At 55.6% G+C, this 24,330-nt stretch overlaps 1 protein-coding gene across 1 annotated transcript in view; it reads left to right on the top strand.

The window, feature by feature from the left end:
• The window catches only part of LOC134338966 (uncharacterized), a 101,705-nt gene that overhangs the window by 26,153 nt on the left and 51,222 nt on the right, over nt 1-24,330 (top strand). Inside the window, exons 3-8 of the mRNA XM_063035186.1 lie at nt 11,244-11,298; nt 12,408-12,616; nt 12,795-12,870; nt 14,684-14,801; nt 15,898-16,030; nt 17,156-17,290. Of these exons, the coding sequence (XP_062891256.1) occupies nt 11,244-11,298; nt 12,408-12,616; nt 12,795-12,870; nt 14,684-14,801; nt 15,898-16,030; nt 17,156-17,290 (726 nt within the window). The remainder of the gene's footprint in view (nt 1-11,243; nt 11,299-12,407; nt 12,617-12,794; nt 12,871-14,683; nt 14,802-15,897; nt 16,031-17,155; nt 17,291-24,330) is intronic.

The raw sequence follows: 24,330 nt of genomic DNA, 5'->3' as shown, positions 1-24,330 counted from the left end.
CTCTCCCCTCTCTCTGTCACTCTCTCTCTCTGTCACTCTCCCCCCCTCTCTCTGTCACCCTCCCCCTCTCTCTGTCACTCCCCCCTCTCTCTGTCACTCCCCCCTCTCTCTGTCACTCCCCCCTCTCTCTGTCACTCCCCCCTCTGTCACTCTCATCTCTCTCTCTCTGTCACTCCCCCCTCTGTCACTCTCATCTCTCTCTCTCTGTCACTCCCCCCTCCCTCTGTCACTCTCATATCTCTCTCTCTGTCACTCCCCCCTCCCTCTGTCACTCTACCCTCTCTCTGTCACTCTCCCCCTCTCTCTCTCTGTCACTCCCCCCTCTCTCTGTCACTCTCCTCTCTCTGTCACTCTCCCCTCTCTCTGTCACTCTCCCCCCTCTCTCTCTGTCACTCTCCCCCTCTCTCTCTCTGTCACTCTCCCCTCTCTCTGACACTCTCTCCCTGTGTCACTCTCCCCCCTCTCTGTCACTCTCCCCCCTCTCTGTCACTCACCCCCTCTCTCTCTGTCACTCTCCCCCCTCTCTGTCACTCTCCCTCTCTCTCTGTCACTCTCCCCTCTCTCTATCACTCTCCCCTCTCTCTGTCACTCTCTCTCTCTGTCACTCCCCCCTCTGTCACTCTCCCCCCTCTCTGTCACTCACCCCCTCTCTCTCTGTCACTCTCCCTCTCTCTCTGTCACTCTCCCCTCTCTCTATCACTCTCCCCTCTCTCTGTCACTCTCTCTCTCTGTCACTCTCCCCCCTCTCTCTGTCACCCTCCCCCTCTCTCTGTCACTCCCCCCTCTCTCTGTCACTCCCCCCTCTCTCTATCACTCTCCCCTCTCTCTATCACTCTCCCCTCTCTCTGTCACTCTCTCTCTCTGTCACTCCCCCCTCTCTCTGTCACTCCCCCCTCTCTCTGTCAGTCCCCCCTCTGTCACTCTCATCTCTCTCTCTGTCACTCCCCCCTCTGTCACTCTCATCTCTCTCTCTCTGTCACTCCCCCCTCCCTCTGTCACTCTCATATCTCTCTCTCTGTCACTCCCCACTCCCTCTGTCACTCCCCCCTCTCTCTGTCACTCCCCCCTCTCTATCTGTCACTCCCCCTCTCTCTCTCTGTCACTCCCCCTGTCTCTGTCACTCCCCCCTCTCTCTGTCACTCTCCTCTCTCTCTGTCACTCCCCCTCTCTCTCTGTCACTCTCTCCCTCTCTCTCTGTCACTCTCTCCCTCTCTCTCTCTGTCACTCTCCCCCTCTCTCTGTGTCACTCTCCCCCCCTCTCTCTCTCTGTCACCCTCCCCCGCTCTCTGTCACTCTCCTCTCTCTCTGTCACTCTCCCCTCTCTCTGTCACTCCCCCCTCTCTCTGTCACTCCCCCCTCTCTCTGTCACTCTCCCCTCTCTCTGTCACTCCCACCTCTCTCTTTCACTCCCCTCTCTCTGTCACTCTCCTCTCTCTCTGTCACTCTCCCCCTCTCTCTGTCATTTTCCCCCTCTCTCTGTCATTCTCCCCTCTGTCACTCTCCCCCCTCTCTCTGTCACTCTCCCCTCTCTCTCTCACTCTCCCCTCACTCTGACACTCTCTCCCTGTGTCACTCTCCCCCCTCTCTGTCACTCCCACCTCTCTCTGTCACTCCCCCCTCTCTGTCACTCCCCTCCCTCTGTCACTCTCCCCCCCTCTCTCTCTGTCACTCTCCCCCTCTCTCTGTCATTCTCCCCTCTGTCACTCTCCCCTCTCTCTGTCACTCTCCCCTCTCTCTGTCACTTTCCCCCTCTCTCTCTCTGTCACTCTCCCCCCCTCTCTCTCTATGTCACTCTCCCCTCTCTCTGTCACTCCCCCCTCTTTCCCTCTGTCACTCTCCTCTCTCTCTGTCACTCTCCCCCTCTCTCTCTCTATGTCACTCTCCCCTCTCTCTGTCACCCCCCCCTCTCTTTGTCACTCTCCTCTCTGTCACTCCCCCCTCTCTCTCTGTCACTCCCCCCTCTCTCTGTCACTCCCCCCTCTCTCTGTCACTCTCCCCCCTCTCTCTCTGTCACTCTCCCCTCTCTCTGTCACTCTCCCCCTCTCTCTCTGTCACTCCCCCCTCTCTCTGTCACTCTCACCCCCTCTCTCTCTGTCACTCTCCCCTCTCTCTGTCACTCTCCCCCCCCTCTCTCACTCCACCCTCTCTCTGTCACTCTCCCCCCCTCTCTCTCTGTCACTCTCCCCTCTCTCTGTCACTCTCCCCCCCTCTCTCTCTCACTCCCCCCTCTCTCTGTCACTCTCCCCTTCTCTCTCTCTCTATGTCACTCTCCCCTACTCTCTGTCAATCTCCCCTCTCTCTGTCACTCTCCCCCTCTCTCTCTCTGTCACTCTCCCCCTCTCTCTCTGTCACTCCCCCCTCTCTCTGTCACTCTCCTCTCTCTCTGTCACTCCCCCTCTCTCTGTCACTCACCCCTCTCTCTGTCACTCCCCCCTCTCTCTGTCACTCCCCTCTCTCTGTCACTCCCCCCTCTCTCTGTCACTGTCCTCTCTCTCTGTCATTCTCCCCCTCTCTCTGTCATTCTCCCCTCTGTCACTCTCCCCTCTCTCTGTCACTCTCCCCTCTCTCTGACACTCTCTCCCTGTGTCACTCTCCCCCTCTCTGTCACTCCCACCTCTCTCTGTCACTCCCCCCTCTCTGTCACTCCCCCCTCTCTGTCACTCTCCTCTCTCTCTCTCACTCTCCCCCTCTCTCTCTCTCTCTCACTCACTCTCCTCTCTCTGTCACTCTCCCCCTCTCTCTGTCACTCTCCCCCTCTCTCTGTCACTCTCCCCTCTCTCTGACACTCTCTCCCTGTGTCACTCTCCCCGCTCTCTGTCACTCTCCCCCTCTCTGTCACTCACCCCCTCTCTCTCTGTCACTCTCCCCCCTCTCTGTCACTCTCCCTCTCTCTCTGTCACTCTCCCCTCTCTCTATCACTCTCCCCTCTCTCTGTCACTCTCTCTCTCTGTCACTCCCCCCTCAGTCACTCTCCCCCCCTCTCTCTGTCACTCCCCCCTCTCTCTGTCACTCCCCCCTCTCTCTATCACTCTCCCCTCTCTCTGTCACTCTCCCCTCTCTCTGTCACTCTCTCTCTCTCTGTCACTCCCCCCTCTGTCACTCTCCCCCTCTCTCTGTCACTCCCCCCTCTCTCTGTCACTCCCCCCTCTGTCACTCTCATCTCTCTCTCTCTCTGTCACTCCCCCCTCCCTCTGTCACTCTCATCTCTCTCTCTCTGTCACTCCCCCCTCCCTCTGTCACTCCCCCTCTCTCTGTCACTCCCCCTCTCTATCTGTCACTCCCCCTCTCTCTCTCTCTGTCACTCCCCCTGTCTCTGTCACTCCCACCTCTCTCTGTCACTCCCCCCTCTCTGTCACTCCCCCCCCGTCACTCTCCCCCCTCTCTCTCTGTCACTCTCCCCCTCTCTCTGTCATTCTCCCCTCTGTCACTCTCCCCTCTCTCTGTCACTCTCCCCTCTCTCTGACACTCTCTCCCTGTGTCACTCTCCCCCTCTCTGTCACTCCCACCTCTCTCTGTCACTCCCCCCTCTCTGTCACTCCCCCTCTCTCTGTCACTCCCCCCTCTCTCTGTCACTCTCCTCTCTCTGTCACTCTCCCCCTCTCTCTGTCATTCTCCCCTCTCTCTCTGTCACTCTCCCCCTCTCTCTGTCACTCTCCCCTCTCTCTGTCACTCTCCCCCCTCTCTCTCTGTCACTCTCCCCCTCTCTCTCTCTCTGTCACTCCCCCCTCTCTCTGTCACTCTCCCCTCTCTCTGACACTCTCTCCCTGTGTCACTCTCCCCGCTCTCTGTCACTCTCCCCCTCTGTCACTCACCCCCTCTCTGTCTGTCACTCTCCCCCCTCTCTGTCACTCTCCCTCTCTCTCTGTCACTCTCCCTCTCTCTCTGTCACTCTCCCCTCTCTCTATCACTCTCCCCTCTCTCTGTCACTCTCTCTCTCTGTCACTCCCCCCTCTCTCTATCACTCTCCCCTCTCTCTATCACTCTCCCCTCTCTCTGTCACTCCCCCCTCTGTCACTCTCCTTCCTCTCTCTGTCACTCCCCCCTCTCTCTGTCACTCCCCCCTCTGTCACTCTCATCTCTCTCTCTCTCTGTCACTCCCCCCTCCCTCTGTCACTCTCATCTCTCTCTCTCTGTCACTCCCCCTCTCTATCTGTCACTCTCCCTCTCTCTCTCTGTCACTCCCCCTGTCTCTGTCACACCCCCCTCTCTCTGTCACTCTCCTCTCTCTCTGTCACTCTCCTCTCTCTCTGTCACTCTCTCCCTCTCTCTCTGTCACTCTCCTCTCTCTCTCTGTCACTCTCCTCTCTCTCTGTCACTCTCCTCTCTCTCTGTCACTCTCCCCCTCTCTCTGTCACTCTCCTCTCTCTCTCTGTCACTCTCCCCTATCCCTGTCACTCCCCCTCTCTCTGTCACTCTCCCCCTCTCTCCTGTCACTCTCCTCTCTCTCTGTCACTCTCCTCTCTCTGTCACTCTCCCCCTCTCTCTGTCATTCTCCCCCTCTCTCTGTCATTCTCCCCTCTGTCACTCTCCCCCCTCTCTCTGTCACTCTCCCCTCACTCTGATACTCTCTCCCTGTGTCACTCTCCCCCCTCTCTGTCACTCCCACCTCTCTCTGTCACTCCCCCCTCTCTGTCACTCCCCCCCTCTGTCACTCTCCCCCCCTCTCTCTGTCACTCTCCCCCTCTCTCTGTCACTCCCCCCTCTCTCTGTCACTCTCCCCCCCTCTCTGTCACTCTCCCCTCTCTCTGTCACTTCCCCCTCTCTCTGTCACTCTCCTCTCTCTGTCACTCTCCCCCTCTCTCTGTCATTCTCCCCTCTCTCTCTGTCATTCTCCCCCTCTCTCTGTCACTCGCCCCTCTCTCTGTCACTCTCCCCTCTCTCTGACGCTCTCTCCCTGTGTCACTCTCCCCCCTCTCTGTCACTCTCCCCCGCTCTCTGTCATTCTCCCTCTCTCTCTGTCATTCTCCCCTCTGTCACTCTCCCCCCTCTCTCTGTCACTCTCCCCTCTCTCTGACACTCTCTCCCTGTGTCACTCTCCCCCCTCTCTGTCACTCCCACATCTCTCTGTCACTCCCCCCTCTCTGTCACTCCCCCCCCTCTGTCACTCTCCCCCCTCTCTCTCTGTCACTCTCCCCCCTCTCTCTCTGTTACTCTCCCCCTCTCTCTCTCTCTGTCACTCCCCCCTCTCTCTGTCACTCCCCCCTCTCTCTTTCACTCTCCCCCCTCTCTCTCACTCTCCCCCTCTCTCTCTCTCTGTCACTCTCCTCTCTCTGTCACTCCCCCCTCTCTTTGTCACTCTCCTCTCTCTCTCTCACTCTCCCCCTCTCTCTCTCTCTCTCACTCACTCTCCTCTCTCTGTCACTCTCCCCCTCTCTCTGTCACTCTCCCCCTCTCTCTGTCACTCTCCCCTCTCTCTGACACTCTCTCCCGGTGTCACTCTCCCCCCTCTCTGTCACTCTCCCCCTCTCTCTCTGTCACTCTCCCCCCTCTCTGTCACTCTCCCCTCTCTCTGTCACTCTCCCCTCTCTCTGTCACTCCCCCCTCTGTCACTCTCCCCCCTCTCTCTGTCACCCTCCCCCTCTCTCTGTCACTCCCCCCCTCTCTATCACTCTCCCCTCTCTCTATCACTCTCCCCTCTCTCTGTCACTCTCTCTCTCTCTCTGTCACTCCCCCCTCTGTCACTCTCCCTCTCTCTCTGTCACTCCCCCCTCTGTCACTCTCATCTCTCTCTCTCTGTCACTCCCCCCTCCCTCTGTCACTCCCCCCTCTCTCTCTGTCACTCCCCCTCTCTCTGTCACTCCCCCCTCTCTATCACTCCCCCCTCTCTATCTGTCACTCCCCCCTCTCTCTCTCTGTCACTCCCCCTGTCTCTGTCACTCCCCCCTCTCTCTGTCACTCTCCTCTCTCTCTGTCACTCCCCCTCTCTCTCTGTCACTCTCTCCCTCTCTCTCTCTGTCACTCTCCCCCTCTCTCTCTGTCACTCTCCCCCTCTCTCTGTCACTCTCCTCTCTCTCTGTCACTCTCCCCTATCCCTGTCACTCCCCCCTCTCTCTGTCACTCCCCCCCTCTCTGTCACTCTCCTCTCTCTCTGTCACTCTCCCCTATCCCTGTCACTCCCCCCTCTCTCTGTCACTCCCCCTGTCTCTGACACTCTCCTTCTCTCTCTGTCACTCTCCCCTATCCCTGTCACTCCCCCCTCTCTCTGTCACTCCCCCTGTCTCTGACACTCTCCTCTCTCTCTGTCACTCTCCCCTATCCCTGTCACTCCCCCCTCTCTCTGTCACTCCCCCTGTCTCTGACACTCTCCTCTCTCTCTGTCACTCTCCCCTATCCCTGTCACTCCTCCCTCTCTCTGTCACTCCCCCTGTCTCTCTGTCACTCTCCCCCTCTCTCTGTCACTCTCCTCTCTCTCTGTCACTCTCACCTAACCCTGTCAATCCCCCCTCTCTCTGTCACTCCCCCCTCTCTCTGTCACTCTCCTATCTCTCTGTCACTCTCCCCTATCCCTGTCACTCCCCCCTCTCTCTGTCACTCCACCCCTCTCTGTCACTCTCCTCTCTCTCTGTCACTCTCCCCTATCCCTGTCACTCCCCCCTCTCTCTGTCACTCCCCCTGTCTCTGACACTCTCCTCTCTCTCTGTCACTCTCCCCTATCCCTGTCACTCCCCCCTCTCTCTGTCACTCCCCCTGTCTCTGACACTCTCCTCTCTCTCTGTTACTCTCCCCTATCCCTGTCACTCTCCCCTATCCCTGTCACTCCCCCCTCTCTCTGTCACTCCCCCCCCCTCTGTCACTCTCCTCTCTCTCTGTCACTCTCCCCTATCCCTGTCACTCCCCCCTCTCTCTGTCACTCCCCCTGTCTCTGACACTCTCCTCTCTCTCTGTCACTCTCCCCTATCCCTGTCACTCCCCCCTCTCTCTGTCACTCCCCCTGTCTCTGACACTCTCCTTCTCTCTCTGTCACTCTCCCCTATCCCTGTCACTCCCCCCTCTCTCTGTCACTCCCCCTGTCTCTGACACTCTCCTCTCTCTCTGTCACTCTCCCCTATCCCTGTCACTCCCCCCTCTCTCTGTCACTCCCCCTGTCTCTGACACTCTCCTCTCTCTCTGTCACTCTCCCCTATCCCTGTCACTCCTCCCTCTCTCTGTCACTCCCCCTGTCTCTCTGTCACTCTCCCCCTCTCTCTGTCACTCTCCTCTCTCTCTGTCACTCTCCCCTATCCCTGTCACTCCCCCCTCTCTCTGGCACTCCCCCCTCTCTCTGTCACTCTCCTCTCTCTCTGTCACTCTCCCCTATCCCTGTCACTCCCCCCTCTCTCTGTCACTCCACCCCTCTCTGTCACTCTCCTCTCTCTCTGTCACTCTCCCCTATCCCTGTCACTCCCCCCTCTCTCTGTCACTCCCCCCGTCTCTGACACTCTCCTCTCTCTCTGTCACTCTCCCCTATCCCTGTCACTCCCCCCTCTCTCTGTCACTCCCCCTGTCTCTGACACTCTCCTCTCTCTCTGTCACTCTCCCCTATCCCTGTCACTCTCCCCTATCCCTGTCACTCCCCCCTCTCTCTGTCACTCCCCCCCCTCTCTGTCACTCTCCTCTCTCTCTGTCACTCTCCCCTATCCCTGTCACTCCCCCCTCTCTCTGTCACTCCCCCTGTCTCTGACACTCTCCTCTCTCTCTGTCACTCTCCCCTATCCCTGTCACTCCCCCCTCTCTCTGTCACTCTCACCTCTCTCTGTCACTCACCCCCTCTGTCTGTCACTCCCCCTGTCTCTGTCACTCTCATCTCTCTCTCTGTCACCCTCTCCTCTCTCTCTCTCTCTCACTCTTTCCCCTCCCCTTCTCTCCCTGTGCCACTCTCACCCCTCCGACTTATTCACAAGCCTCCCTCCTTTCTGCCCCCACCCCCCCCCCGTGCACCAGCCTTCCCGAGCGGAGAAGTCCGGGGCTCGGTCTGGCATGGCACACACTGTGCTTGTCCCCGGAATGGCTCTTACCTCGAGGCAGGGTCCCCGCCAGCAGCCCCCACCCCGTCTCGATAAACGGCAACTTGCTCTCTCTGCCTCGCGGCAGGAAGCCACAAATGGGCTGTGTCAAAAAGTGCAGCAGGCCGGGGGTGGGGGGGGTGGGGGTCAGGAGCCTGAACCCCTCCCGGGGAGGGAGGGTGGTGGGGGAAATGGAGAACGTTGGGTTGGGGTGGGGGGAGGCAGGAGATGGAGTGGGCTGACTGAAGAAGGAGGGAGAGAAGAAATGCTTGCACTACGCTCTCTCTCTCTCCCTCGCCATCTTTCCCCCTCTCTCTGTCTGTCTGTCTCGGCCTCCCTCGCCATCTTTCTTTCTCTTCTTCCTCCCTCACCGTCTTTCCCCCCTCCCTGTCTCTGGCCCCCTCGACATCACATTGTCTCTCTCCGGCGTGGCCTCCCCTACCTGCAGCTCAGTTTGAGGTGATCGGACGCAGTTCCTGTGAGAGTCGGCACCCCTCCCCCTCCCCCAGCTCAGCCCCCGCCTCCTCGCCATCCCTCCTCCTCCTGAAATAAACACCTCCATTTTGAGCCCGGGTTACATGCAGGTACATCTTTTCCACCGCGCCTGGTAGAAGCTCTCCCCCACCCTCCCACCCCCGCTAGAAGCCTCCCCTCCCTCCCCCCAACCCCCAACCCTCCTTAGAAGCTCCCCCTCCCCGCCTATGTAACCCTCCCTCGGTCAAATGCTCATCCTTTCCTTTCGAGGGGACCCGTGATCAATCTCAGTCACTGGGCTCCCTCCCTCTCCCACCACAGATTGCAGGAGGTGGGGGTTCTTGTTTCTGGTGATGGGTGAGAGGCACTCCCTCCTCGCAGCCCCTCCCTCAGCACAGCGCCCCATCCTCACCGACCCTCCTCCCTGCCCGTCCTGCAGAGTGACGCTCCCTCCTCGCTTCCTTCCTCACCAACCCTCTTAGGGCACAGCGCTCCCTCCTCACCTGCCCCGCATCCTCTCCACTCCTCCCTCCTCAACTCACCCTCCTTTCCACCTCGCCGGCCCTCCAAACTTCCTACCCTCACTCCTTATCCCAATCCCTTTACTCATCCTCCCTCGTCTCACTCTCCGCACCTCAACCTCCTGGACCCACTCTCCGCACCTCAACCTCCTCGTCTCACTCTCCGCCCCTCAACCTCCTCGTCTCGCTCTCCTCACCTCAACCTCCTCGTCCCGCTCTCCTCACCTCAACCTCCTCGTCCCGCTCTCCTCACCTCAACCCCCTCGTCCCGCTCTCTTCACCTCAACCCTCTCGTCCCGCTCTCCTCACCTCAACTCCCTCGTCCCGCTCTCCTCACCTCAACTCCCTCGTCCCGCTCTCCGCACTCATCCTTCCTCGTCCCGCTCTCCTCACCTCAACCTCCTCGTCCCACTCTCCTCACCTCAACCCCCTCGTCCCACTCTCCTCACCTCAACCCCCTCGTCCCACTCTCCTCACCTCAACCCCCTCGTCTCACTCTCCGCACTCATCCTTCCTCGTCCCACTCTCCGCACCTCAACCTCCTCGTCCCACTCTCCGCACCTCAACCTCCTCGTCCCACTCTCCGCACCTCAACCTCCTCGTCCCACTCTCCGCACCTCAACCTCCTCGTCCCACTCTCCGCACCTCAACCTCCTCGTCCCACTCTCCTCACCTCAACCCCCTCGTCCCACTCTCCTCACCTCAACCCCCTCGTCCCACTCTCCTCACCTCAACCCCCTCGTCTCACTCTCCGCACTCATCCTTCCTCGTCCCACTCTCCGCACCTCAACCTCCTCGTCCCACTCTCCGCACCTCAACCTCCTCGTCCCACTCTCCGCACCTCAACCTCCTCGTCCCACTCTCCGCACCTCAACCTCCTCGTCCCACTCTCCGCACCTCAACCTCCTCGTCTCGCTCTCCTCACCTCAACCTCCTCGTCCCACTCTCCGCACCTCAACCTCCTCGTCCCACTCTCCGCACCTCAACCTCCTCGTCCCACTCTCCGCACCTCAACCCTCTCGTCCCGCTCTCCTCACCTCAACCTCCTCGTCCCACTCTCCGCACCTCAACCCTCTCGTCCCGCTCTCCTCACCTCAACCTCCTCGTCCCGCTCTCCGCACTCATCCTTCCTCGTCCCACTCTCCTCACCTCAACCCCCTCGTCCCGCTCTCTTCACCTCAACCCTCTCGTCCCGCTCTCCTCACCTCAACTCCCTCGTCCCGCTCTCCTCACCTCAACTCCCTCGTCCCGCTCTCCTCACTTCAACCCCCTCGTCCCACTCTCCTACCTCAACCCCCTCTTCCCACTCTCCTCACCTCAACCCTCTTGTCCCGCTCTCCTCACCTCACCCCCCTCGTCCCACTCTCCTCACCTCAACCCCCTCGTCCCACTCTCCTCACCTCAACCCCCTTGTCCCACTCTCCTCACTCAACACCCTCGTCCCACTCTCCTCACCTCAACCCCCTCGTCTCGCTCTCCTCACCTCAACCCCCTCGTCTCGCTCTCCTCACCTCAACCTCCTCGTCCCACTCTCCGCACCTCAACCTCCTCGTCCCGCTCTCCGCACCTCAACCTCCTCGTCCCACTCTCCGCACCTCAACCTCCTCGTCCCACTCTCCGCACTCATCCTTCCTCGTCCCACTCTCCTCACCTCAACCCCCTCGTCCCGCTCTCTTCACCTCAACCCTCTCGTCCCGCTCTCCTCACCTCAACTCCCTCGTCCCGCTCTCCTCACTTCAACCCCCTCGTCCCACTCTCCTACCTCAACCCCCTCTTCCCACTCTCCTCACCTCAACCCCCTCTTCCCACTCTCCTCACCTCAACCCTCTTGTCCCGCTCTCCTCACCTCACCCCCTCGTCCCACTCTCCTCACCTCAACTTCCTCGTCCCACTCCTATCACCTCACTATCCTTGTCTCACTCCCATCACCTCACTCTCCTCGTCCCACTCCCGTCACCTCACTCGCCTCGCCCCACCTTCCTCGCTGCGGCAGACTGTGTCAGGGCGTGTGGGTGTGGCAGCTCGGGGTAAGTACGCGTCTGGGGGTGGGGAGAGCTGCCGTCTGTGGGACAAGGATTCAGAGACCAGACGTCTTTGGGGAGGGCAACGCGACGACGGCGGGGAGTGAATGGAGATGGGACATCTGCGGGGGAATGGGTGCTGGTGACGGGACATCAGGGTGGAGGTGGAGTGTCCAGCGACAGGACATCTGGGTAATGGATGGTCCAGCGATGGGAAGGGGGCTAATGTGTTCTCTCTCCCACAGTTGGAGGCCATGGACCCACAGTCAGAGGGACAGCTCGTCTCTGCCTCCTCACTGGGTAACATAACCCTCACCTCGCGGCAGCCACCCTCCCTGACCCCCTCCAACTCCCTCTCCCCTTCCCTCTCTCAACCTTCCCTGACCCCTGACAAACTTCCCACCTGCTCCCCAAATCACTAGCATCTCATGGTGACCCTCCCACGCCTCTCCCCCAACTCCCTTCCCCTCCTCCTCAGCAGACTCGATGGGCTGAGTTCCCTAATTCACTCCCATGCCCTACAGACTTGCTGCCTCCTGGAGCGGCAGCAGGGGGAAGGGGGTTGAGAACACGATGGAGAGAGAGGGTGTCGTAGCGGACAGATGGTGGGGAGAAGGAAGAAGGTGTGGAGGGAGATAGAGGGAGAGGGGGAGTGAGAGATATGTCGAATACCGGGTGAACGAGTAGTCTTTGGCGTACTGCAAGTCTGTGTCTTTATTTATGCTTTGCTGCACGTTTGAGTGCTTGGTAGAGGGTGCAGATGGTTTTTTGCTGCTGGGGAGGGGGTTGTTGATTTGCTGCCGCTTATCTGTGGGAGGGGGAGCTGGGGAGGGGCTTTGGGGTTCTAACATTTAACTCATTCATTCTTGGAGTCCTCCCCTGTTTTCGTGGATGTTTGCAAAGAAAAGGAACGTCAGGATGTGTATCGTATACATTTCTCCGACATTAAATTGAACCTATTGAGACAGGGAGAGGTGGGTGGCGGGGGGATTTGATAGGATTGGGGGAGGGAATGGATGTCGGAGAGAATGAGGCAAGGAGAGTGGAGAGGGTGGGAAGAGATGGGCTTAGAGGTTGTTTGGAGAGGGTGGAGTATTGGAGAGACGGTAGAGCTAAAATCAAAGATGAAGAAAGTGAGAATGTGCAGAAAGAATGAGGGAGGGTGACTGGGGGAGAGAGAGAGGAGAGTGGGGATGTTGAAGAAGGGGGAAGTAAGTGTGACAGAAGAGAGGGGAGGGGGCAGAGGGTGGGTGGACAGAGCGAGAGAGGGTTGAGGAGGTGTAGAGGGGCATGGGGAGAGGTGAGTCTGTCACGTAGTCCGGGGATGAGGGAGGGTGCTGAGGGTTGGGCTGGTTGGGGGGCTGCTGGTTTGTCTGCACACTGATCCCCGCTCTACCGCGTAACCACAGCGAGCAAGGGGGTGCCTGAGGGTGCGGCGCAGTCCGGCGAGGAGGTGCAGGAGGAGAAGCTGGAGGACAAGGCGGGCGCTGCCCCAGTCGGAGGATCGAGGAGAAAAGCCATGCGGTTCCAGAGCCTGGACTCCTCAGCCGACCGAAGCCACAGGCAAGAGGAGGCGCGCGACAGTGGCAGATCCTTGGAACCCCCAGATCAGGGCACGGTGAGTCCCCCCTCACCCCACCTCCATCCTGCCTCCCTTCTACCGCACCTTCCCTCCCCTCCTCAAACACCCCTCCTGAATTCCTTGAGGATTTCCACTCGTCCGCCCATATTCCCTCCGCTGCCCCCTCCGCCGGTCATGTTTGTGACCCCTTGCCCCTCCCCTCTCTCTGTTCCAGGTGAAGGGACGTTCTCGGTCCCAGTCCCGGTCCCCTGCCCGGTCAGTGGCTGAAGAGCCAGTTGCCTCCTACGATCGTGAGTAGGAGTCACGGGGTGGAGCCGGGCGGAGGGGTGGGGGTGGACAGCAGGGGAGCTGCTGAGACAGAGATGGGCAGAGAGAACGCTCGCCACTGGTCAGACCCCGCTTGGAATACTACGAGCAGTTTTACTTTAGCTAAGAAGGGATGTGCTGACATTGGAGAGGGTCCAGAAGATTGATTCTGGGAATGTAGGGGTTAATATATGAGGAGCGTTTGATGGCTCTGGCCTGTGCTCACTGGAGCTCAGAAGATCTCATTGAAACCTATCGAATGTTGAGAGGCCTAGATGGTATGGATGTGGAGAGGATGATTCCTATAGACCAGCGGGCACAGCCTCCGAATAGAAGGACGTCCATTTAGATCAGAGATGAGGAGGGATTTCTTTATTCAGAGGGTGGTGAATCTGTGGAATTTGTTGCTACAGACGGCTGTGGAGGCCAAGTCATTGGGTGTGTTTAAGGCAGAGGTTGATAGGCTTTTGTTTAGTCAGGGCATCAAAGGCTGCCGGGAGAAGGCAGGATATTGGGGTTGAGAGGGATAGTAAATCAGCCATGGTGGAACAAGAGGACATGAGTTGAGAGTTAAAGGGAAAAAGTTTAGGGGTAACATGAGGGGGAACTTCTTTACTCAGAGAGTGGTGGCTGTGTGGAACGAGCTTCCAGCAGAAGTGTTCGAGGCAGGTTCGATGTTGTCATTTAAAGTTAAATTGGATAGATATATGGACAGGAAAGGAATGGAGGGTTATGGGCTGAGTGCAGGTCGGTGGGACTAGGTGAGAGTGAGAGTTCAGTACGGACTAGAAGGGCAGAGATGGCCTGTTTCCGTGCTGTAATTGTTATATGGATATATGTAGTTATATGAATGGCATAGCAGCCTCGATGGGCTGAATGGAAGAACAGAGATTGACATGGGGAGGTTTGGGGTGGATGTAAATGGGAGGCGGGGAGGTGGGGGGAGATGTGGGAGCTGGGAAGGGAGATGCGGGAGGTGGGGGAGATGCGGGAGGTGGGGAGGAGATGCGGGAGGTGGGGGAGATGCGGGAGGTGGGGGGAGATGTTGGAAGTGGGGGGAGATACGGGAGGTGAGGGGAGATGCGGGAGGTGGAGGGAGATGCGGGAGGTTGGGGGGAGATGTTGGAAGTGTGGGGGAGATACGGGAGGTGGGGGGAGATGTTGGAGGTGGGGGAGATGCGGGAGGTGGGGGAGATGCGGGAGGTGGGGGGGAGATGCGGGATGTGGGGGGAGATGTGGGAGGACGTGCAGACTTGAGGGGGTGTCGCCAAGAGGAGGGAAATGAGGGGAGAGTAAATGGAGACTGGAAGTGGAGATTGAAAGGTTCTTGGTTAGTCAGAGCACCAAAAGTTAGCTGGAGAAGGCAGGAGAATGTGCCATTTTGGAATGGCGGTGTAGACTCAATGGGCTGAATGGCCCAGTTTTCCTTCCGTGTTCCTATAGTTCCTCCCATTTCCTAATGGAATCTCTGCCGAACTCCTGGGGGCTGGTTTAATCCCAGAAAATAGGAGCAGAATTAGGCCATTCGGCCCATTGAGTCTGCTCCACCATTCCATTATGGCTGATTTATCATCCCTTTAACCCCATTCTTCTGCCTTCTTCCGGCAAGCTTTGAAGTCCTTTCTAATCAACCTCCGCTTTAAATGCAGCCAATGACTCATTCAGCTGGGAATGCTTAGTGGATCTGGCTTCCCCGGTGCGAGTTTGACAGAAACACTCCCCCCTTCCCTACCACAAATACCCACTATGTGTCTCACCCTCTGTTCCCCCCGCCCCATGCTCTTCATACTCCCGCAGGTTTGGTCAGCACCTTACAACAGGAGAACGGTGAGCTGCGGGCCCTACAGATGGAGCTGTCCCGCGAGAAATCCAACCTGTCCCGATCGATGCAGGTGATGGAGTTGCAGCTGCAGAGGTGAGAGCGGGCATTACCGCCGCACGGGGAGGGCGCTGGAACCTTCTGGAAACCCGGCGCCAACTGTTAGGGACCAACATTCTTCAACGTGTCCCTCCTTCCATTGAAGGGGGATGTAGAGTTAAGCGGAGAGGATCAAGGTGGTGGGAAATAGTGCAGGGGCCAGAGGGGATCACAGAGACGGGAGGGACAGTGTCACAGAGATCGGGGCGAGGGTGGGGGGTCACGCAGACGGGGCCGGAGGAGGTTACAGAGATGGGGTGGGGTGTAAGAGATTGAGGGGGGGGTCACAGAGACAGGGAGGATCGTGGGGGAGGGAAGGTCACGGAGATAGGAGGGGTGTAGTGACTGAAAAGGGGTTACAGAGATGGGGAGGGTTGTAGGGACTGGAGGGGTTATAGAGACAGAGGGGTGCAGTGACTGGTGGGGTTACAGAAATGGGGATGGTGAGGGGAGGGGTTACAGAGACAGGGAGGGGTGTAGGGACTGGAGAGGGTTACAGAGATGGGGAGGGATGTAGAGGGTGGAAGTGTTTACAGAGACAGGGAAGGGAGTATGGGCTGGATGGGGTTACATGGGTGGGGAGGAGTGAGTAATCGTGGTGCGTTTCATGAACAGCGCACGCTGCAGCCACTGTACGCTGAGAGTGTGGGGTGTAGATGGAGTGCTGATGAAGATGCATCGAGCTACATCTGCCTGGGTCGAGCGTCTCAGGAGCTGTTGGAGTCAACACTCTCCCAGGGAAGTGGAGGGTGTCTAGTCACACTCCTGATTTGTTGATGGGAGGGGGGAAGATGATGTGGAGTACGTGGACTAACTCCGCCCAGGCAAGTGGGGAGTGTCCCGTCGCACTCCTGACTCGGAGATGGGGAAAAATAATGTGGCGGATGTGGAGTGCATGGACTGACTCGAACCAGGCAAGTGACATTCCTGACTCGTGCTTTGTGGACACGCAGAAAGGCCGTGGGGTGTCAGGAAGTGAGTCACAGTGGGTTTTCTGGCTCCTGGCCAGAGAGGGCTGTTAATAAGTGGGGAGAAGAGAGTGGCTTCACCAGAGACACCATCTCCTACCCTCTCCACCTTGCCCCCATACCAGCACCAGTGAAGAGAACGTCAAACTGAAAAGCCAGTTGGAGGCCCTGCAGAAGACCAGGGCGGAGCCCAGCCAGACGGAGACCGGGTACCTGGAGGAGTCGGTGGCAGGCAGAGTATTGATAGCAGAGCAGGAGGTGGGCAAATTCCCCCCCCCCCAACCTGAGTGGGATTACCGATCCAATCCAGGGGTTTGGGGGTTTATATATAGAATAACAGATCCCAGGGAGTGGGTTACAGGCTGGGATCTAATCCAGGGGTTCAGGGGGTTTATATATATAGAATAGCAGATCATCAGAAGTGGGTGGGATCTAGTCGAGACATTCAGGGGGTTTATACATAGAATAACAGATCCTTGGGAGTGGGTTACAGGCTGAGATCTAATCCAGGGTTTGGGGGGTTTATATATAGAATAACAGATCCCTGGCAGTGGGTTACAGGCTGGGATCTAATCCCGGGTTTATGGGGGTTTATATATAGAATAACAGATCCCTGGCAGTGGGTTACAGGCTGGGATCTAATCCAGGGTTTGGGGGGTTTATATATAGAATAACAGATCCCTGGCAGTGGATTATAAACAGGGATCTAATCCAGGGTTTGGGGGGTTAATATATAGAATAACTGATCCCAGGGAGTGGGATACAGGCTGGGATCTAATCCAGGGGTTCAGGGGGTTTATATATAGAATAACAGATCCCCGGGAGTGGGTTAGACTGGGATCTAATCCAAGGATTTGGGATTTTATATAGAGAATAACAGATCCCTGGGAGTGGGTTGGACTGGGATCTAATCCAAGGATTTGGGATTTTATATAGAGAACAAAAGATCCCTGGGAGTGGGCTACAGGCTGGGATCTGATCCAGGGGTTCAGGGGGTTTATATAGAGAATAACAGATCCCCGGGAGTGGGTTAGACTGGGATCTAATCCAGGGGTTCAGGGGGTTTATATATAGAATAACAGATCCCCGGGAGTGGGTTAGACTGGGATCTAATCCAAGGATTTGGGATTTTATATAGAGAATAACAGATCCCTGGGAGTGGGTTGGACTGGGATCTAATCCAAGGATTTGGGATTTTATATAGAGAACAAAAGATCCCTGGGAGTGGGCTACAGGCTGGGATCTGATCCAGGGGTTCAGGGGGTTTATATAGAGAATAACAGATCCCTGGGAGTGGGTTAGACTGGGATCTGATCCTGAAGCCTCGGAGTCTCTGATGCCCCTGACAGCTCCATCTCTCCCTCCCTCACCCTCTCTGTCCAGGCCCAGTGCGCCAAGGCACAGCTCGCTCTGCTGAGGGAGCGCTACGACCGGATCGAGAGGGACAATCGAATGATGGCCGACGAGATCCACCGCTTCCGTGAGCAGATCGGCCGGCTGCAGCAGAGCCCAATGCAGGTCAGTGACCTCTCACCCCACCCCGACCCCTCGCACCCTCCGGCTGCGCTGGGCAGCCAACCTGTGTGTGGGGGGGGCTGCCCAGGGAGAGAAGGAGGGTGGACAGTAATGGTCGGGGTGGGGGCAGCCACCTTCGGATTCTGCCACAGCTCTACTAACACTCCTACCTCTCCTCATGGCTCCATCTGTCTAAGTAGACAATGGATGTGCCCGTCCGAGGCGCAGATCTGGGCAATGAATATGGAGATCCTGGGCCGCCCAGACATCAAGATCCCCCTCTTGGCCTCACAGATGTGGTCCAAAGGAACGCGAAGCAGAACATTTGGCATCAGCTTTGCTGCAGGAGCGGCCGGGGGGCGGGGCGGGGGGGGGGGGGTTGCGCGTGATACGTGTAGGGTGTACTCCTTAGCCTTCTCTTCTCCCGAAGATTAGTTTATGAGAACACTCAGTCCTCATTTATTGTCATTTAGAAATGCATACATGCATTAAGAAATCATACAATGTTTCTCCAGAGTGATATCACAGAAAACAGGACAAACCAAAGACTAGCACTGACAGAACCACATAATTATAACATATAGTTACAGCAGTGCAAAGCAATACCATAATCTGATGAAGAACAAACAATGGGCATGGTAAATAAAGTCTCAAAGTCCCCAAGTCGATTGACTCCCGAGTCCCCGATAGCAGGCGGCAAAAGGGAGAAACTCCCTGCCATAAACCTCCAGGCACCGTCAACTTGCCGATGCTTTGGAAGCAGCCGACACTGAGTCTGTCTGTCCGTCCGAAAACTTTGAGCCTCTGACCAGCCCCTCCGATACAGCCTCCCAAGCGCCATCCTCTGCCGAGCGCCTTCGACCTCGCCCCAGCCGCTGAAACAAGCAAAGCCGAGGATTTCGGGGCCTTGTGCTCCAGAAATTCCAGTTACCACACAGTAGCAGTGGCAGCGAAGCGGGCATTTCAGAAGTTTTCCAGATGTTCCTCCATACTCTCACGTCCTTCTCCATCAAATCAGAATTGTGCACGGTCCCCTGCTTGACAGATTACAGATATTCACCGGAGAGGCCGCGCGCTCTGCTGTCGCATCGCCATCTTCTCCTCCTCCTGCACAAGGCAGTGGGATCCATAACTCTGGATAGGGGCCCTTACCGGGTACTACCTCTCCAGGGTGGCGCAAACCAGACACAATCTTCCTTCCGCATCCTCACCAGCATCCTGTGCAATCACACCACAGCACCCAACTTATATAATCAGCGCCCTGCCTTTAGAAGAATGAAAAGGGATCTCATAGAAAGCTATCAAATATTGAAAAGTCTAGATAGAGTGGGCTTGGAGAGGTTGTTTCCAGTAGTGGGGGGAGTCTGCGACCAGAGGATATAGCCTGCAAATACATAGAAACATAGAAAACCTACAAGACAATACAGGCCCTTCGGCCCACAATGTTGTGCCGAACATGTCCTTACCGTAGAAATTACTAGGCTTACCTATAGCCCTCTATTTTTCTAAGCTCCATGTACCTATCCAAAAGTCTCTTAAAAGACCCTATCGTATCCGTCTCCACCACCGTTGTCAGCAGCCCATTCCACACACTCGCCTCTGTACTTACTCCCCAGCACCTTAAACCTGTGTCCTCTTGTGGCAACCATTTCAGCCCTGGGGAAAAGCCTCTGACTATCCACACGATCAATGCCTCTCATCATCTTATACACCTCTATCAGGTCACCTCTCATCCTCCGTCACTCCAAGGAGAAAAGGCCGAGTTCACTCAACCTATTCTCATAAGGCATGCTCCCCAGTCCAGGCAACATCCTTGTAAATCTCCTCTGCACCCTTTCTATGGTTTCCACATCCTTCCTGTAGTAGGGCGAACAGAACTGAGCATAGCACTCCAAGTGGGGTCTGACCAGGGTCCTATATAGCTGCAACATTACCCCTCGGCTCCTAAACTCAATTCCATGATTGATGAAGGCCAATACACCGTATGTAATAGAGGGATGTCTCTTTGAAAGGCCTAGACAGAGTGGACTGGAATGTTGAGCATGGTGTGGCTGGTGTCCTGAGCTGCCGACATTTCAATGCAAGAAGTGTTGGAGGAAAGGCGGATGATAGTGCTGAAGATGAGGGAGGTGGTTTATAAACGGAGGCAACGAGGTAGTGAGGAGAGGCTGGTGATAGGGCAAAATTACAGTCAACAGGATGAGTTGCAACGTAAAAGGTGGACAAAATTGAAGAGGGTGAACACAGGACTGAAGGTGTTGTATTTGAATGTGTGCGCTATACGGAATAAGGTAGATGAACTTGTGGCACGGTTACAGATCGGCATGTATGACGTTGTGGGCATCACTGAATCGTGGCTGAAAGAAGATTGTAGCTGGGAGCTGAATGTCCAAGGATACACATTGTATCAAAAGGTCAGGCAGGAAGGCAGAGGGGACGGCGTTGCTCTGTTAGTAAGAAGTGAAAACAAATCATTAGAAAGAAGTGACATGGGTCAGAATGTGTTGAACCATTGTGGATAGAGCTGAGGAACTGTAAGGATAAAAATCAGAATCAGGTTTATTAGCATCGGCATGTGACATGAACAACAGGAATTCTGCAGATGCTGGAAATTCAAGCAACACACATCAAAGTTGCTGGTGAACGCAGCAGGCCAGGCAGCGTCTGTAGGAAGAGGTGCAGTCGACGTTTCAGGCCGAGACCCTTCGTCAGGACTAACTGAAGGAAGAGTGAGTAAGGGATTTGAAAGTTGGAGGGGGAGGGGGAGATCCAAAATGATAGGAGAAGACAGGAGGGGGAGGGATAGAGCCGAGAGCTGGACAGGTGATTGGCAAAAGGGGATACGAGGGGATCATGGGACAGGAGGTCTGGGAAGAAAGACAATGGGGGGGGGGACCCAGAGGATGGGCAAGAGGTATATTCAGAGGGACAGAGGGAGAAAAAGGAGAGTGAGAGAAAGAATGTGTGCATAAAAATAAGTAACAGATGGGGTACGAGGGGGAGGTGGGGCCTAGCGGAAGTTAGAGAAGTCGATGTTCATGCCATCAGGTTGGAGGCTACCCAGACGGAATATAAGGTGTTGTTCCTCCAACCTGAGTGTGGCTTCATCTTTACAGCAGAGGAGGCCGTGGATAGACATGTCAGAATGGGAATGGGATGTGGAATTAAAATGTGTGGCCACTGGGAGATCCTGCTTTCTCTGGCGGACAGAGCGTAGATGTTCAGCAAAGCGGTCTCCCAGTCTGCGTCGGGTCTCGCCAATATATAAAAGGCCATATCGGGAGCACCGGACGCAGTATATCACCCCAGTCGACTCACAGGTGAAGTATTGCCTCACCTGGAAGGACTGTTTGGGGCCCTGAATGGTGGTAAGGGAGGAAGTGTAAGGGCATGTGTAGCACTTGTTCCGTTTACACGGATAAGTGCCAGGAGGGAGATCAGTGGGGAGGGATGGGGGGGACGAATGGACAAGGGAGTTGTGTAGGGAGCGATCCCTGCGGAATGCGGGGGGGGGGAGGGAAAGATGTGCTTAGTGGTGGGATCCCGTTGGAGGTGGCGGAAGTAATATGTTGGACCCGGAGGCTGGTGGGGTGGTAGGTGAGGACCAGGGGAACCCTATTCCTAGTGGGGTGGTGGGAGGATGGAGTGAGAGCAGATGCACGTGAAATGGGGGAGATGCGTTTAAGAGCAGAGTTGTTTGATAGCGAGTCTGAGTCAAAGTGTGGTCGAAAAGTTGAAGAGCCGAAGAAATGACAGATGGGGAGCAGTGAGAGATGGTTTCACTGAACTCCCGTCGAAGAGAGGATCTAAACTTCTTCGGTTTAGGCATATCACCCGGAAGAGGCTTTGCAGTAGTGAATTTAAACGCAAACAACAAGAATTCTGCAGATGCTGGAAATTCAAGCAACACACATCAAAGTTGCTGGTGAACGCAGCAGGCCAGGCAGCATCTGTAGGAAGAGGTGCAGTCGACGTTTCAGGCCGAGACCCTTCGTCAGGACTAACTGAAGGAAGAGTGAGTAAGGGATTTGAAAGTTGGAGGGGGAGGGGGAGATCCAAAATGATAGGAGAAGACAGGAGGGGGAGGGATAGAGCCGAGAGCTGGACAGGTGATAGGCAAAAGGGGATACGAGAGGATCATGGGACAGGAGGTCTGGGAAGAAAGACAAGGGGGGGGGACCTCCCCTTTCTAGATCTTTCTGTCTCTGTCTCTGGAGATAGCTTATCCACTGATATCTACTATAAGCCTACTGACTCTCACAGCTATCTGGACTATTCCTCTTCTCATCCTGTCTCTTGCAAAAACGCCATCCCCTTCTCGCAATTCCTCTGTCTCCACCGCATCTGCTCTCAGGATGAGGCTTTTCATTCTAGGACGAGGGAGATGTCTTCCTTTTTTAAAGAAAGGGGCTTCCCTTCCTCCACTATCAACTCTGCTCTTAAACGCATCTCCCCTACTTCACGTACATCTGCTCTCACTCCATCCTCCCACCACCCCACTAGGAATAGGGTTCCCCTGGTCCTCACCTACCACCCCACCAGCCTCCGGGTCCAACATATTACTTCCGCCACCTCCAACGGGATCCCACCACTAAGCACATCTTTCCCTCCCCCCCTCTCTCTGCATTCCGCAGGGATCGCTCCCTACACAACTCCCTTGTCCATTCGTCCCCCCCATCCCTCCCAGCTGATCTCCCTCCTGGCACTTATCCGTGTAAACGGAACAAGTGCTACATATGCCCTTACACTTCCTCCCTTACCACCATTCAGGGCCCCAAACAGTCCTTCCAGGTGAGGCAACACTTCACCTGTGAGTCGACTGGGGTGATATACTGTGTCCGGTGCTCCCGATGTGGCCTTTTATATATTGGCGAGACCCGACGCAGACTGGGAGACTGCTTTGCTGAACATCTACGCTCTGTCCGCCAGAGAAAGCAGGATCTCCCAGTGGCCACACATTTTAATTCCACATCCCATTCCCATTCTGACATGTCTATCCACGGCCTCCTCTACTGTAAAGATGAAGCCACACTCAGGTTGGAGGAACAACACCTTATATTCCGTCTGGGTAGCCTCCAACCTGATGGCATGAACATCGACTTCTCTAACTTCCGCTAGGCCCCACCTCCCCCTCGTACCCCATCTGTTATCATTTTTATGCACACATTCTTTCTCTCACTCTCCTTTTTCTCCCTCTGTCCCTCTGAATATACCTCTTGCCCATCCTCTGGGTCCCCCCCCCTTGTCTTTCTTCCCGGACCTACTGTCCCATGATCCTCTCGTATCCCCTTTTGCCTATCACCTGTCCAGCTCTTGGCTCTATCCCTCCCCCTCCTGTCTTCTCCTATCATTTTGGATCTCCCCCTCCTCCTCTAACTTTCAAATCCCTTACTCACTCTTCCTTCAGTTAGTCCTGACGAAGGGTCTCGGCCTGAAACGTCGACTGTACCTCTTCCTAGAGATGCTGCCTGGCCTGCTGTGTTCACCAGCAACTTTGATGTGTGTTGCATGTGACATGAAATTTGTTAACTTGGCAGTAGCAGTTCAATGCAATATGTAATATAGAAGAGAGAAAAAAAAATCAGTAAATCAATAACGTATATTGAAAAGATTAAAAATGTGCAAAAAACCAGAAATATTGTATATTAAAAAAAGTGAGGTAGTGTCCAAGGGTTCAATGTCCATTTAGGAATCGGATGGAAGAGGAGAAGAAGCTGTTCCTGAATTGCTGAGTGTGTGCCTTCAGGCTTCTGTACCTCCTACCTGAGGGTAACAGTGAGAAAAGGGCATGCCCTGGGTGCTGGAGGTCCTTAATAATGGACGCTGCCTTTCTGAGACACCGCTCCCCGAAGATGTCCTGGGTACTTTGTAGGCTAGTGCCCAAGATGGAGCTGACTAGATTTACAACCTTCTGCAGCTTTTTTCGGTCCTGTGCAGTAGCCCCCCCCCCCACCCCATACCGGACAGTGATGCAGCCTGTCAGAATGCTCTCCACGGTACAACTGTAGACGGTTTTGAGTGTATTTCTTGACATGCCAAATCCCTTCAAACTCCTAATGAAGGTGGTCTTGCCTTCTTTATAACTACATTTGACACCCAGGAACTTGAAGCTGCTTACTCTCTCCATTTCTGAGCCCTCTGTGAGGATTGGTATGTGTTCCTCCATCTTACCCTTCCTGAAGTCCACAATCAGCTCTTTCGTCTTACTGATGTTGAGTGCCAGGTTGTTGCTGCAGAACACTCCACTAGTTGACATATCTCACTCCTGTACGCCCTCTCGTCACCACCTGAGATTCTACCAACAATGGTTGTATTGTCAGCAAATTTATAGATGGTATTTGAGCTCTGCCTAGCCACACAGTCGTGTGTATACAGAGAGTGGAGCAGTGGGCTAAGCACACACCCCTGAGGTGCACCAGTGTTGCTCATCAGTGAGGAGGAGATGTTATCAGCAATCTGTACAGATTGTGGTCTTCCGGTTAGGAAGTTGAGGATCCAATTGCAGAGGGAGGTACAGAGGCCCTGATGAGGGTTGTATACAGACCCCCCCAAATAGTAGTAATGACATTGTCTACAAATTACAACAGGAGATATAAAATGGATGCAAAAAGGGTAATGTTACAATAGTCATGGGGAATTTTAATATGCAGGCTGATTGGGAAATCAGGTTTGTGCTGGACCAGGAGGGGGAGTTTCGAGAGTGCCGATGAGATGGCTTTTTAGAGCACCTGGTGGTTGAGTCCACTGGGGAATCAGCCATTCTGGACTGGGTGTTGTTCAATGAAGCAGAAGGGATTAGAGAGCTTAAGGCAGAAGTATTCTTAGGTGTCAGTGATCGAATTCCCTCTGAATTTTGAGAAGGGGAAGCTAAAGTCAGATGTATCAGTATTACAGTGGAGTAAAGGGAATTACAGAGGCATGAGAGAGGAGAGAGAGAGAGAATGAAAATGAAGTATTCTAGAGGCAAGAAACACAATCGTGGCTAACAAGAGACGTCAAATTCAACTTAAAAATCAAAGAGAGGGCATATAATACGCCCTCTC

The sequence above is a fragment of the Mobula hypostoma genome, chromosome 28, assembly GCF_963921235.1.
Source record: "Mobula hypostoma chromosome 28, sMobHyp1.1, whole genome shotgun sequence".
In the NCBI taxonomy this organism is placed as follows: Eukaryota; Metazoa; Chordata; class Chondrichthyes; order Myliobatiformes; family Myliobatidae; genus Mobula; species Mobula hypostoma.
This window is presented reverse-complemented; position numbering and strand designations above follow the sequence as displayed.